General features: G+C 40.2%; 1 protein-coding gene across 2 annotated transcripts in view; it reads left to right on the top strand.

The window, feature by feature from the left end:
* The window catches only part of srgap3 (SLIT-ROBO Rho GTPase activating protein 3), a 57,404-nt gene that overhangs the window by 4,229 nt on the left and 36,973 nt on the right, over positions 1-16,202 (top strand). For both annotated transcript variants that reach the window (XM_020607762.1, XM_020607761.1), the window contains exon 2: positions 11,055-11,250. In XM_020607762.1, coding sequence (XP_020463418.1) covers positions 11,055-11,250 — 196 coding nt within the window. The remainder of the gene's footprint in view (positions 1-11,054; positions 11,251-16,202) is intronic.

The following is a 16,202-nucleotide window of genomic DNA, read 5'->3' as shown; positions in this document are numbered from 1 at the left end:
AAAGCTGGTGAGGACATTTTGGCTGATCCTCACTTTCCAAAAATGCCCTCACCCTGTAGCAAAAATACTTTTTTGGTCCTCACTATGTAGCATGTACACAAACACACTCTCTCTATCTCACTCTCAAACACTCAGCATGATACTGAACAGGATGCATGGTTTTCACACCACTGGTTTCAGGTTTCTTTTTGTTGCTAAGTAATTTGATCAACATACATTTCTAAACGAGCTGTGGCAGGTATATGTCACAGGTCAAATCAAGTGTTTGCTTCTTATTTTACTGCAGAGTGCCAACTTAAGTGCCTCCCACAAAGTAAAAGCAGGTTTTAAGTCATGGCATCATATAGTATGTGATCACACATGTGTTTATAATCTATTGTACTCTAAATAGCTTGCTGTATGTATAATAACAGCAGTCTGAGCTCAGCAAATGCCTTTTGTAATAACAAATTGCACTTCTCATCACTTCTAAAGTGCAGGATGTCTTGTATGTTTATAAAGAACATTATAATGACTCTAAAGTGTTGTCAGTTTGTTTAAATGCTGATGAGAATAATGTGAGATGCTAGGTGTGTCTCTGCTTGTTGTTGCTCGTGGCTACAGCAAGCATCTTCTGCTGAGGGAGATAAATGCTCAAAAGTGGTCTGTTAGCAAAGCAACAGTATTTCTAAATATAGCCTGTGGTCACTTTGCACTCTGAACTATCAAATGATTTATTACCAAATGATACGGAATGTGTTGCTCAGTGGCTGTAAGTGCGATTCAGGTTGATACCATCGTAGTTTCATTTAATCAGCATGCTTCTCGCTTCATACCCCGGGTGTGTGACAGAACAGCATATCAGAGATTATACCTCCCAACCTCTGCTGAGATGTGCCACATCTCTTAAACAGTAGCCAGGGCGAAAGTAGCCTAATGCAGAGAGAAATATGGGAGGTTTCCATGGCAATGTTGTTTAAATTGGGGGGGGGGCATCACTCAGGGCTTGTTTGTTTGTGTGGCATGGCAGTGATTAGTAAAATGAAAAAGCAGCTAAATTCTGCTGATGACTTAGTTAGAAGGTATGATTTCATACTTTTAATCTACAGGAATGGCTTAAAGAAAAAGTTTGGCATGTTGGGCAATAAGCTCAATGCCAAGAGGTAGATGAGAAGATGGATAGTGCTCTCACATCTATATGCTAGGTGTGAAGCTACTGCCAGCAGCCAGCTAATTAGGTTAGCATAAAGCCAGGAAACAAAGCGAAACAGCTTCCCCAATTCAGTCCAAATATAACAAATTTCACACATTTTATCTTTATATAAAAATTGAAGTGTAAAAACTGTTTGCATTTTATGAGGGCAGCTTCTTGGTGGCTGTTTCCCCCTGTTTCCAGTCTTAATGCTAAGCTAATTTAGCTGGCAGCGGGCAGTGTCTTAATATTTAATGCATAAACATGAGAGTGCCATGGATCTTCTCCTTCAAAGCTTCACAAAAAAGCAAATAAGTATTTCCCTAAATGTCAAACTTGAACTATTTGCATGTCTTCTGAGATTTAACTGAAGGAACATGAGGAAAAAAGCAGGAGTTTGGGACAAAATATGTGTTTGTCATTGCAATGACCATACGAGAGGCAACAAGACCAAATTTTTATCTTGCTGCTTTAACACTGTGTTCATTAATAGTACAAATCTATGCTCGATCTGGTCTCATCTCTGTAAACACAGTTTGATGGATGCAGCCGTCACAGGATAAATTGAAAGTTTGTTCAGTCCGTTTCACAAGGACTCAAGAGATAATCAGCCTTTCTTGTCGTAGATTATCATTTAATGCAGCCTCTGAATAGTTTTTTGGTTTGTGTGCTGGCGTTGATAAAGTAAACAAAGTTCCATTTAAACAGAAAAGAAGTGCCATTTTCTTGGTTATTTGGTGCCAGACAGTGCATGATTTCACTTCTCTTTTCATTCAGTTCTCTGTCTATCTGTCTGAATGAACTGTAATATTCAGCAGCTCAGGAAGTGTAGCTTTCAACCCTAATAATGCAGTGTTGTTTCCTGGCATACTAAAACCTAGTTTAAGTTTCATTAAAAGTTTAAATGCTGCCCTCTATCTCTCCTTCGTCTTCTGTCATCATTGTACTTTCTAATGGTAAGAAGATTCTTAAGAATCTTGTAGATAAACTTGAATCTGTAGGAAGATATAAGGTTAATGCTTCATATCTTCCCATTTTGCCACAGATGATTCACACTATTAACAGGAAAACGGCACAAGTTCAGGTTCCATGTGATGAGCATGTGAATTACGAGACTGGGAGTATTTGTGTTCAAAATAAGATTAAAAATAATCTTCCTTGAGAAATTGGAAGCTGTGACAGAATTCAAACACTTTTTGCCTGTTATTTTAATGCCACATTTTAAAACCGATTAGCGTAAGGATCTAACAAAGGTTTTATAGAACTTTTGGTCTCATCACATTCACAAACAAGTTTTTGAAGACAGTTAATAACAGTATATAGAATTGAGCGACTTTCAGATAATTTACCCTGATTATTATTATTTTAAATACCATACATATCTAAAAAACAAAAAGTGATGTTATTGTTATTCTTAGGAAACTGAGAAATCAAAAGTCCCAAGAAAATTATTTCGTTTTTTTTGTACAATAACTAGCGATGGTGAGATGCAGCAAGTGGTGAAGTAAGAAGAAAGTCTGATTAAGAAAGTAGCTTCTGCTGAGAGACAGTCGCTGTAGAAGAAGAGGAAACAGGGCAGTTCTGCAAAAACAACTTTACAATGAGAGTTTGAAAAAGTCACTCTTGGTTTGCAAGGTTAACTTTATTATGTGCCAATGAAGCATATGTCTCACACTAGACTTTAGATAATTATCTATTTGCAGCTAACACTCTGCTTATCTACCACCGATGGTAGAAATAGAACTGCAGGGCACTGGCACAGGCTTATAGGAGTACAAAACTGTGGCATTTCGCCCTGTACTTGGTCATGAATTGTGGACTTTTAGTCTGCAACATTTATTATTATTATTATTATTTATTAGTACTAATTAAACTGACATTTTTCTCAACTAATTGCATCATAAAATTGCTTGTTTCATCTGAGCAAAACCCCCACCCCAAAGCTATTCAATACACTGTCATGAGGTAAAGAAAAGAAACTAATCTTCACAACAGAGAAGCTGTAACTACTGTTTTGTGCATTTTTCTTAATAACTGTTGTGAACAATTAATTAATTGACTAACAGTTTCAACTTTTGTTTATAGCTTAATGTGATTTGTATGGCGTTTCTTTGCACCAAAATAAGTGAACTTCAACCTGAAACCTGCAGAACATAGGTGACTCACCAGAGGACAAAACAAGTTTTTCTGCCTTTTTATTTATTTATTTTTTTTTAATCAGACCTGTATGTTCACATCCTTTGAGCCAATGTAGCACTGTCCTAATCTTACCTAAATGTAACTGTTGTTTCAGAGGCCCACATAATCTACTTTTATAAAACCTAAATGTTGTACGATTCATTGAATTGTTTAAGCATAAGCATACACTTTGTTGCCGAGTATTATCAAAAATACAAGGAATTTGAGCCCAATGGCCTTCGATGTGCACAACAATATAAAAACAGAATAAAACCAAAACCACAAGTAAAAAAACAAAGACAATAATGTACACACATACACATAAACAAGTTAAAAAAGAGCTATTAAATATATCAGTATGTTGTTGCACAGTGGTGTTTACTGCATCCTGCCATACCCTTAAACATAGACTAACTGTTCTAAGTGTGATGGCCCAGGGGGAAGAAACTGTCTCTGTGCCTAGATGTTTGGCATACAGTGACCTGTAGCACTGTATAGAGGGGAGGAGTTCAGAGCTTGTGTCCAGGGTGTTAAGAGTCTGCAGTGATCCTCTCCGCCCTCCTTTTGACCCGTGCGGTGTACAGGTCCTCCATGGAGGGTAGGCTGGCACCAATGATTTTTTTTTTTCTGCAGTCCTGATTGTTCGCTGAAGTCTGTTCCTGTCCTGTTTGGTTGCTGAGCCAAACCAGACAGTGATTGGGGTTCAGAGAACAGACGCAATGATTCCTTTATAGAATTGTATCAGCAGCTCCTGGGGCAGGTTGAACTTCCTGAGCTGACGCAGTCAGTACATCCTCTGCTGTGCCTTTTTGGTGATGGTGCTCATGTTGGTTGTCTACTTCAAGTTCTGAGAGACTGTGGAGCCCAGGAACCTGTAGGACTCAACAACTGAAACAATGTAGGGTAAGAGAGGTGGTCCTGGGGGAAGCAGCTACTGGTTGTGGGTCCAGGATGAGGTGATAGACGGGTGTAGAGTTCTGCCTCTCCAACCTACAGTGAAACTCGTTCAGTTCGTCAGCCACTTGATAGCTCTCCACAGCGGGGGGGACAGGCTCCTGTAACCGGTGATGTTCTGTGGGCTCCTCCAAACTGACAACGGCTCATTGGCCAGATGCTGATTTTTCAGCCTTTGAGATCGGAGTAGCTCCTCTTTGCTACTCTGATCTCCTTTGTCAGTGTGTTTTTAGCCTGGTTGTACAGTGTCCTTATAGTCTTGATGCATTTGGAGTATTTTATTAGAATTGGGTCCAATCAGTGCTTTGATCAGATCCTGCCATTCTGTTACTATCAGCTTCACAGACATTCTTATACCATGTCTTAGTGCATACAAGCCGCACGTGCCTTGTCACTCACCGTCAGGCTCCACCTCTCCTCCAGTAAGCTGCTCTCCAGGGACTGGTACACGCCCGTGTTGCCATGGAGATACCTCTCAGCCTGGTCCTGCAGTGCTGGATCCTGGATACAGCCAATGATGGGCAGCTAGAGTCTGAATGGGTGTGTTTCTGGTTGGAGCTCATGCACAGGCATCCCTGAAGCATCACGCTCATGTAACATGCTGACATGATGACGAGATGAGCACTAGAGATGAAATGTGAGAGAGCGATGATGTCTGAGATGATTTTCCTCCATTTGTACTGGAAAGCAGAGTGACTACTGTATAATTACTTTACTGTCATCATGGGTTGAGTGTTTCCTTTAAAGTGTGTGATTTAAGGTTTGTTACAGTTTAGGAGCAGCCTGGCTGTTTGTTACCAAGGGTGGGGCCTAGTCACCATTTGTTTTCAGTGAGAGGAGAGTGTGAGCGTAAAAAAAATACAAGCTAGTGAAAATAATGTATATGAAGGCTCATTTGATGTACATTTTTACTCTCTAAATTGATTTTTACTTTGAAAGAAATTTTGTGGAAAATCCAGTAAACCATCAGGATGGAGGATTGAGAGTGAGGGACAACCTGGAGACTAACGGCTGACATCTTGCTGTAGGATGCTTCATCAGTTTACCTCGACCCAGCCATTGATTGGTCTCAGCTCCTGTTGTATTGTCTTTGAGTACATGTGGTGCAGTGGTCTGGGCTAATGAGGGACCAGGCAAGAGACTATATGGGTTGTTGTGTTCAACATTAGGGGGTTAGAAAATGAACAGACAAGTGGCGGATTACTTCAGTGACTAGAACTTGTATTATGAGACTCAGTACGGGGGGTAGAGAGGGTCTGAATAAGGGTTGCACTTGTCTCTATGTCTGCTTTTCATGTGAATTTGGCTCTGCAGTAGAGCCCAGATACTGCAGAGCTGAACTGGGGATTAGGTTAGTGACTTTGGCTCACAGTTGCTTTTTTCTGGTGTGTGTGTGTGTGTGTGTGTGTGTGTGTTGATACTGCACATGTGTTTATGTCTTAATGTAGGGTGATGTGAATGCCTAAAGGTATTTTTTCTAAGAGTGTAATACCTTCTGAGGCTGGGTATGATTTATAATGTATCCCCTACACACAGAGACATTTAGTTCTTTCCTCCAACCTACTGCACCAGTATTCAGTGTTGGAAAAAAGGCACAAAGTAGAATCAGTACTTCTTACTGTATGAATTTAATGAAACATTGAAATGTATGCTAAATATTGCTGTAATTATCTGCAGAGAAGACGGTGCCACTACATGTGAGATAATATTTTAGGCTGATCATCCTGCAGTGAAATGATCCACCCCTCCTGCTCCTCCCCAGGCAGCTTGCTGCCCTGTACAGCCTGGTGTCCCCTGCTGCTCTCAGGCTGCTCTGCAGAAAATCCCTTTCATTCACTGCACTCCAATTTTTATTCTATCAAGAAATCACGTGGTTCTTCTAAACAGCAGGCTTGCAATAAAATCCTGCACCATTGTATTATCCTGATATGACTCCAGGAGGAGGAAAGGGATTTATTTTTATATGATAATCTGTAACGCCTCATTCTCAGCCATAAATGTGTTCATATTGTGCTTTCCTTCATAGAGGCAATAACAGGTGCTTTTGGACCAAACAGTTCTCGGGACTACTCCACTGGGGAGCTCCCCTGAGAGCTACATACCTTTAAGAGCTGTTTTCTGTTTGCATTCACACCGTTAGTAGGAACGCTGAAGTGGTGTAAGCTGGCTGACTGCTAGCCATAAGCTAACATGCAGTGGTTAACACATAGGAACATTTCATTACCGGTAAATGTTTTCTTAATATGTTATTAGTGTTAAGTGCATGATAAGCCACTAACCTGCAGCTGCAGCTCCCTGTGCTGCTGGTGATGGCTGTTGTTTGCTATTGTTTACATGCTAACCCACTTGGTTCAGTGTTTGGGCAATCAATGTACACTTATTTCATTTGGTTCCTATCGTGTTGGGAGAGCACCTGTTCTTACGTAGGAGCTAAAAAGTCCCTCAAAACATGTTCTAGGAACTATTATTGTTCTCCATTCCCACAGTTCTAAGAACTATGAAAATGTTCCTGTGGTCCAAAAGCACCAATATCAGGTGCTGAAGGAACTACAGTTCTTTTTTTAGTGTGGATCAGTGTTTCCTTTTTGTATCCCTTTGCTGACAATATTTTGCAGTGGACTATGCAGGCAAACACTAAAACATTACAGAACATTTTCACACACCCACATCACACCTGCAGCATGCTCCATTTTTCTGATGTTCATCTGTGCCTTCATACACTCTCTTGTTTTTAACAATATGGTACACTCACTCTGTTTCTAACCTCACAGATGATCCTGTTAAGCTTGCAAATAGACATGTGTGTTGGCTTTTGTGCACTCAAAAGGACTGGCTGTCTCTGCTTTCCATCAAAATAACTTTTGTTCACTCAGTTATTACCTCAATAAGCAAAACATTGCATTCAAGTTACTCTAGTTAAATGTCTTGACCAGTGAAAGAGCAAATAATGGGAGCCATAGCTAGCAAAAGTGTGTAAACCAAGCCTCCAAAGAATCCTGGGCTGTTCGTTTGTATTACTGGTCATGTGATGCACACTGATCCAAAAAGGCTTTTTATCTTGTACACAATCATTACAGAAACAGTGGCAATACAGGATTTTGTCTGGCAGAACTTTGTTGCTGAGAAACCCGAATCATTTTTTTCATTTTTCACTGGTGGAAAGTAGCATCCAGGTCTCCATAGTGCAAGCTGAAACATGTCATCCAATGAGCTCTCACATGGGCATGCATGAGAATTGAGATAGAAGATCCCATCTGAAGAGTTTTAATGTCCACAGGACATTGAAATATTTTGGGTGGAATGCACCTTAATCTTTCTATGCAGCCCACAATAGATGCTAGAAACATCGCCATACTGTGCTCTAACACAGCTGTTCATACAGCACTGTCTATGAAGGTCCAAGTTCAGGGATCTCCAACATCCTACTATTGTTTTCAGACATTTTCCTGTCCTGTGCAGGCATGTGACCACTGTGCTTTCAATTCCTGTCTTTGAGCGATGTGGGAGAAACGAGATTGTAGAGCAGGTGTCCATAGGAAGGGGTAGGGTCTAGAAATGTATGGGCTCAAGGTCGTGAATATACAGTAAACTGTCTGCTCACAGTGTGTGATAATCAGTCCAGTCCATCTAAGAAGTGTAATAATATGATTCCACCTTTAGTTCCAAAAAGCCACCGATTGATTATGCTGAACATGGAGGTTTAGAGGGATGTACTGGGCTTAATTGAAGCTGATTTAACAGTTTAGGAGTGTTTACTAATGGGAAACAGTGTTTGCATATACTTCAACTGAACTATAAGAAAAGGTCTGAATTAGTCTTACTTACCCAACTAAAAACAGATTTCTTTTTATAGTAATGGCTACACATATTCCAGTCATAGGCTGTTATAAAGCTATAAAGGATAAATCCATTATTTAAACAAAGAATTTCCCCCTTCATTTTTATGAGTTTGACAATTTCACAGCTGCTTCAGTCTCACGCCCCGTTTCCTCAGTCAGGCCTTTTGTCCGAAGATAACCCCCACCTCTCCTCTCCTCCCTTAAAAAAGCAGATGGCGCCTCTCTAAACAGAAACACATAGAGAATCACACAGTAGGTCTGCCATAGATAATAACTGCATGCTTAATCAAGCACCAACATTAAAGGGTTAACTTGCTCACTCACTTTGAATTAGTTTTATTTTAGGTAGATTACGAAAAACAATCCAGTCAGCGCTGGGAGCACTTGGTTATCCCTAAACACAGTAAAAGTTTAATCAAAAACACAGTTTGAAATGCTAATTTTCTTCTCCAATTAAAGGTCAACTTCAAATGCTTTACCACCCCGAATGCTTTGCTGTGCTAATAGCTGTGTAGTTAAACTGGCAGCAATAAGTCCTCCTTTTATTGGTTAAAATACTGTTTATTAATTCATTCAGAAAATTACCTAGACTTTTAAGTTTATGCTTAATGACTTTGTAGCTGCAAAATCGTTTTGTTTTGAAACTAAGAAAACCAGAGCAGCTGAGCCATAGAAATCTGTGGGTTCAAAGCCTTTTTACATACATGTCAGGATGGTAGGGATGTATGAGGGAGCAGGTGCACTTTCAGAGGCATTGTTATAAGAATATTAATATGAATCTTTAACAGCTGCTTTGAACCAGTAATCATTCTTGAAAACAGTAAAGGCTTGTTGTGTGTCAGACTACTCACTGAGTGTTTTATCTAGGTTGTGCTATAAACACTGGTCTTCGTACTTATTAACTTGGTAGCAAACCAGATCAGAGACCAGTTAGAATGATTTCTTGTTGTAAGGAGTGTAATAATACTGTACAGGACTTGTTTTGATGCTGCTCAGAGTGACAGATAATCATTTACTTTGACTGCAGGCCTACATTCACAGCATTTCTCGTCACAGACCCACAGAGATTGCCCTCTCTTTGAATGAACCACAGCGAATGAGGCCACTCATGGAGCTGGGGATGCTTGTGGAATAATTCTCCAATTGCTCATGGTTTCTCAGAGGGAATGGTACACTTCTGGTGTGCGTGACCTATTTTTCTAAATCCATCTGTCAAATGCAGAGCTGCAGCTGGTGGCTCAGAGTTCCTGTTTGTAAAAGAGGGTTTTTCAAAAGTCTTCCCTGTCGCTCATGCACGTTGGTGCCACATTTTTCTGGGGCATTACTCTTGTCTCGCCTGCTTTAGCACGGTTTCTCTCTGTTAAAGAAAAACAAAACATTGCGAACAGGGAACATAGCTGCATGTCTGGGAACACAAGACATTCTTGACGTGACTGATGTAGCAAAGCGATGTTTCTCTATGAGCTTTGGTTCAGTAAAAACCGAGCCTTAAGCCCTCAGAGCTGGGAGGGAGAGGGAGGCCCCTGGATAAAGGGGAGGGCTGGAACAAGAGTTAACCACAGAGTGAAGCATGCTGCTCGAGGCTGAGGCCAGGCGGCGTGACATCACAGGGAGACAGCTCCCCTTCACATTACTTCTTCCCCAACAGTCACAGCCTGTATACAGCATATCCATGAGGACGGCTTGGCTGACAAAATTACACCATCGACAGCATGAAAACACAATGTGTGTCACTGCTGGGGTTTCACAATTCACTCAGTACTCTGCCTGCAGTGTCACCGCCATGGCTCAGTTATGTATGAAGTCCACCCTCAGTCCTCATTTTTAGGAACTATTACTTGCAATGACTGATGTTGTAACTAAAGAATGTTACGACATGCAGTAATTGACATTTGAAGTTCATTTTTCTGTTGCTGCTTTCAGTTGCATTTCTCTGCAGCCCTGGTGAAGATGCATAAAACGCAGTCTTTTTGAGCAGAGAAAAGGCCTGAATGACCTGGCCAAATAAATTAGACAGTACATAATAATAATGTTAGATTGTGTGTTCCTGTTGGAATTTAAATGAAGGAATCAAGCATTTATTAAACAAACCTAACAGTAGGAAACACAAACTTTTATTTTGTCATCATACATCTTTGTCACCCACACAGGAATGAAACCGTGCTTCCTGTGCTGCAATGTTAAGTTGTCATTCAATTCTACTGCTGTAGAACTTGACTCAGGAACTGAGTCAACATCATTGCTGCTGAAGACTGCACTACAAAGAGGAATCAGGTTTCTCTCCTGGGTTTCCACGGGATCTGTAGTCTGCCTGCTATAGCGTCAGGTTTCTACTGCTTGCTCCACAAAGAGGAGTGCATTAGCTTCTCATTATATTAGCTTGATTTCACTGTACATCCACAGTGTAGACACTTATGAAAGGTCATATACACAGGTCATCTTACTGGCTTGGCAGGGAGCCTCACTGGTCAGTCTCAGTCTCAGCTAAAGGCTTTATGATGCTGCTGGGAAACAACAGTCCCACAGATGTTTCTGGAGCCTCCTCTTTACATTTCTGTTTGTTGTAGTGTGTTATTAATCACTATGAATATATTTATCTTCAGTCAGTCAATACCAAAAACCTTAATTTGAACAAGCCAAGCATTGTAACACAGGGTTTGCAGAAATATGGCCTCAATTTTGAGAAACCACATTAACAGTACTAAAGTAAGAACCAGTCAAATGTTACCAAGGATTCTCCATATCTTTTAAAAGAATGATCCTGTTTCAAAATGCAGAAGCATTCTTTCAAGCACAATAATGTTACGCTTCTACATTGCACACAGTTTTTGACTAGGGAATGGTGTGTATTGTTCTGACATACAAACTGTTGACTCATACCATTTTTTGTTTTGTTTTGTTTTAATGCACAGAGATCCGCAACCAGCTGGTGGAACAGTTCAAATGCTTGGAGCAGCAGTCTGAGTCTCGGATCCAGTTGCTGCAGGACCTGCAGGATTTCTTCCGCCGCAAAGCAGAGATCGAAATGGAATACTCCCGCAGCTTGGAGAAACTAGCCGAGAGGTTCTCCTCCAAGATCCGCAGCTCCAGGGAACATCAACAATTCAAGTGAGTGTCCCTTCTTGTTGCTTGTACAATGAGGTGTTGTGTTATTGTTGTTTGAAAGCATTTTCATATTTGCTATGTACTCACCTGTTTTTTGTTAGTTTGCTTAAATGTATTTTTGTAAAGCTACTGTTCCTTTTCCCATGTGTACCTAGAACACCGGGATCTGTATGGTGACTTTATCCCATCTAAACAGTTTCCTGATTATAGCCTGACTGTAAGACCCAGCCCCGGTTCTAATCACAGTGTGTTATTTGATTACAGTGCAGAACTATGCAACAAAATACTCTACTGTGTGTGTTCTGTAAGGGAGTATTTATCAATGTCAAGATCTTTATAATGTCTTCTAATGTTGAATGGTTTGAGAATGATGATGTGGATGCAGTTCATTAAAGAAGACTGTTAAACACTACTGAGTGGTGGACATAAATTCAGTGCACTCTTGGTGCTGTAATTTAGCACTCTATAAAAGAATGCTTTGACTGAGGCTTTATGCTTCATTATGTTTTAAATTACAGCACTTATGTACAAATGTGGTGAACTTTGCAAAAGCTCTGCATCAGGCAGAAACCTGTGACTTGCATCTGCATCAATGTGGAGGTTGATATTAAATTAAAAGCTATGTAATTTATCAAAGATAGAGACCTATTAGCAAAAAGAGAACAGCTACCACTTTTGGTAGTAAATAGACATAATACAGTTAATAGTAAAAAAAACCTGTTCAGAATAAGTAGCAGTAATAATACAAAGTGGCAACAAAGTCAGACTGTGATGATACAAGTTATTGCACATGTACATATTATTGCACTGAAATTATTGCAAATGACTGAACCAAAATATTGACATGAAAATCTATATGGAGAAACCAGTTTGATACTCCAAGTGTCTAACGCTCAGAGGGAGGAGTTATATAATTTGATGGTCACAGGCAGAAATGATTTTCTGTGGCGCTCTGTGGTGCATCATGGTTGTATGAGTCTGTCGCTGAACAGACTGACCAGCATGTTAAGGAGTGGGCGGGTGGAACGTATTTTGGACAGCATCTTCCCCTCTGATACTGTCGTTAGAGAATCCTCCACAACATCACTGGCCTTGTGGATCAGTTTGTCGGTGTTATTTTACATTTAATATTTTCTTGAAAAGGAATGTGTGTGTGTGTGTGTTAAGAGAATTATAAAACCAGTGGCCAAGTATAAAGGCAAAAGGACAAATGAATAGAGCTAGGGAAGGTCACCGGGAATAAGGAAGGTCATTAAATGTCATCTGATCAAAAACAGTTTGTAGCCTTGACCCATTTAGATTTGCAGTAATGAAATATATGCTTGTGAAAAAAAGAGGGCTCATCTACACAGAAACCACCACTAACACATTGGTATGTGAGCCACATGGGGCATGAAATTGAGCGTTGTCGCTTGCAGGGTCAAGTACCTCTGGCAAGCAAGCAAGCTTTAGTTCAGTGTGTGAAACAGGAGCTCTGACCCAGCTGTGATCTCAGGCATGAATCTACACCAGCAGACACTGTGTGTGTCTAGTCCCAACTCTGGTGCTCGCAAATGGAAACAGCAGGACTGCATTCCAAACATTTTCACATTGTAGTGTGGTATGAAGAGGTTGGTTTTACTGATCTGCTGTATAGTAATTTTATTATATCAGATGTTCACAGACGCCCCCCCCCCACCACCACCACAAAAAAAGATTATTATTATAGAAAAATAGAAACACCCAGTTGTTTAGGTGGTTCATTAAGTACAGTAAATAGAACAGCATAACGTGCACTGTATTGGGCAATACTTTCAAATTCTCATTTTGACAGCATGGACAATGTAAGCAGCAATGTAAACTTCCCTCAGGTTCAAATTCTCTCTTTGTCAAACGCTGCTTATTAACCACCCAACAGCGATACCCTGCTCTACCTGCCTCTCTGAAATGCCACCATGTACCCATGGCCATCCAAACCTAGTTTAAAGTCTGGGGACATGACTGTCAGACTTTGGCACCGTGGCTCATGTTCTGCTGTTAATTTGTAAAGAAAACATCACTAGCAGCAAATTGCATGTATTTTTATTTCAGTTAGATAATTTGGTATTCATATAGAAGCATATGGTATGTAGGCCTACTGTGTGAGAGCAGTGTGTATGTGTGTGTGTGTGTGAATTGGATAAGAATTTGATTGCATAATTGAGTCCAGCTGTTTTAGAGGAGGCATGCTTCATGTGTAAGAACTTGGCTGGGGGCTGGGAGGAGACAGAACTGTGCTGCTGCGACACAAGTCAGTCAGTTTATCAGCTTCTTGTGAAGCCACAAAAAGGCTCATAACATGATTGCAACTTGTGCTTGTGGACTGTGCAGTTGATCTTATCTACACAGTGAGAGATGGGTGTTTGAAAAAAACAACTAGTCCTCAAACACAACTTCTAATAATATAACACCAATGCCAAGATCATGGTGGACTAAACAACCAGATGTGGGCCAACAAGTGTCTCAATCCAGTGTCAAAGGTCTCACACACACATACACATATGTTTGTAGAGCTATATTTGTGAGGACACTCACTGGCATAACACATTCCTTAGCCCCTAACTCGAACTGTAATTATGCAACTAAATGTCTAACACCCAACCTTTACCCTAAACCATTTCTAACTGCACTTTCCCAAAATGTCCCCACTCCCATGGTATAAGACGATTGACCACACCCAACCTCCCAAACATCTGGTCCTCCAGAGGAAGGCCAAGTCCCCACCATGTGAGCTGGTTAACAGCTTTCAGTCCTCACAATATCAGTAATACCAGGCATAACAATAAGATACTCTATGACACTTGTATACACTGCCTTTTTATGCATGCCCCTGCATACTGATCTTTTTTTTTAACTCTATTAATTCAGCATCATGTGTAACAATGTGAAACAAGTCAACAGTACATACTAAAGAGCCTAAATGAAGCACTAAGATGCCACAGAGGAAGTGCAGAGTGGGAGGCTACTACCCATGTTTGACACGTACAGAGGATGTAATACTGAGTCACACTGAAAGTCTGTGTTACATGACATTCATACCCCACATCTCACTGACCACTTGATTCCCTGAAGTCAGTTTATCAGCTTCTTGTGAAGCCACAAAAAGGCTCATAAAATGATTGCAACTTGTGCTATAGTACACTCCTGATCTGAGCAGGTGGGCAACCACAAGTCCTGGTATTCAGCTGTGACATCAACTTCATAACAAGCTACCAAAATACCAAATGGGCTTAGTGAAGAAAAACACTGTCTAATAAAAACATTAATCTTGCATAACGCCCGACCATGTACTCTGCTCTACCAAAAACACAGAAAACAAAAACATTTTAAGGCCTGAAGCCTGAAGCTCTGTATTTTTTGCACATAGCTAGTTGCATATGATTTTATCTTTGTTATTTATTACCAGGTATTTTACAGATTCAAAAAAGGTGAACTGTTCTTCTCCTGACAGCCCTTAACATGCCTGTGGCTGTCTTTCATTGCAGTTAAAGCTGTGATCTATAAACTCAGAGGAGTACTTCAGAAGCAGCCTGGTGTCTTTCACCTACTTAATGCCTTGATGTTTTTTGAGGAACATCAAAACAGAGCAGTGAAATAGTTATCCTGACCAGGACAGACTTCCATATGTGCTGGATCACAGCCTACAGTCTTTTGGCTGAACCTTTCAGTGCAGATTCATTAGCAAGCTGAATGCCACGGTGATTTAGAGCTACTGCAGCTAAAGCTACACCGCAACAGCCCGACTAGGGCCCATTTTGCTCTTCCACTTTATCTCATTTGCCACAATGAAGAGAAACATTAACTTGGCTGCTCTGTACTGCAATTGCTGTGCCACATAGGGCACCGTTTCCTTTCTCTTACTGGTTCATGGTTCCTAAAACACAGTAGCTAACTTAATTTAATTATGGCACAGATGTTTCAGGGCATATGATGAATGGGCTTTATCATGTACCCCATCAAATTAGAGTGGATTGGTATCATCTGTCATTCAGACATATTTAGATGTAACATAGCACCATTAGTAAGGCAACTCATGCAACATTGATGTAGAGAACGACCTGTCTGGGAGAAATAAGACAGAACTATGTGTATGTGTGTGTATATTTGTGTTTATCTCTGTGTGTCTATGTAGCCAATGATTTGTTTAGGAGAAGCCAGATTTCTGACATGCCAGAAATCCATCCGAGTGGTTGGGAAGCAGCTCGTTGGTTGTTTGGGTCAAAAAATGGGACCGGAACCCTGTTCCAACTGTACTTCAAATGACAACTGATCGGGCTGAGATTCAGCCAGACTCTAAAAGTAATGAGGTGCCACTGAATCAGGTCTAAAATTGGGCTGAATCTGTACAGTGTCTGCTCGGTTTAAGTGTCAGCCTTGATTTGATTTTGATTTGATTTGATTTATTCATTCAAGCATGTAAAACAGTTGATATGTCATCACATGTAATTTCACACATATCCAACAATAATAATCCACTATCAATTTACTTATACCTAGTACATGCTTGAACGGACTAGGAAGAAGTTAGACTTATCTAGTCCTACCCCATGACATCATCTTACAACTTTTAAGTCTTAAGCAATATCTCTAGATAAATAATTATCCTCTACACCACACAAGTAATATACTACAGAATTATTACAGTGTTAACATTCTACATAATTACATTCATAGATAATTATCTTCTACGCCACACAAGTAATATACTAAAGAATTATTACAGAGTGCTAACATTCTTACCCCACACCCACAATGTTCCATCTGATTAATCATTAAACCTGTTCTTGCATGTATCTTGATTGAAACATACCTTCATACTTATGTTTGAAGTCATCAATTCTAGTACTGTTTTTTATGTCCACATTTAAATTATTCCATAGTTTTACACCACTTATGGAAATACAGAATCTTTTTTTGGTTGTACGTATAGCATGAAT

Source organism: Monopterus albus, unplaced genomic scaffold (genome assembly GCF_001952655.1).
Source record: "Monopterus albus unplaced genomic scaffold, M_albus_1.0 scaffold89.1, whole genome shotgun sequence".
In the NCBI taxonomy this organism is placed as follows: domain Eukaryota; kingdom Metazoa; phylum Chordata; class Actinopteri; order Synbranchiformes; family Synbranchidae; genus Monopterus; species Monopterus albus.
The sequence above is the reverse complement of the archived record's forward strand: the minus strand, read 5'-3'. Positions and strand labels throughout refer to the sequence as shown.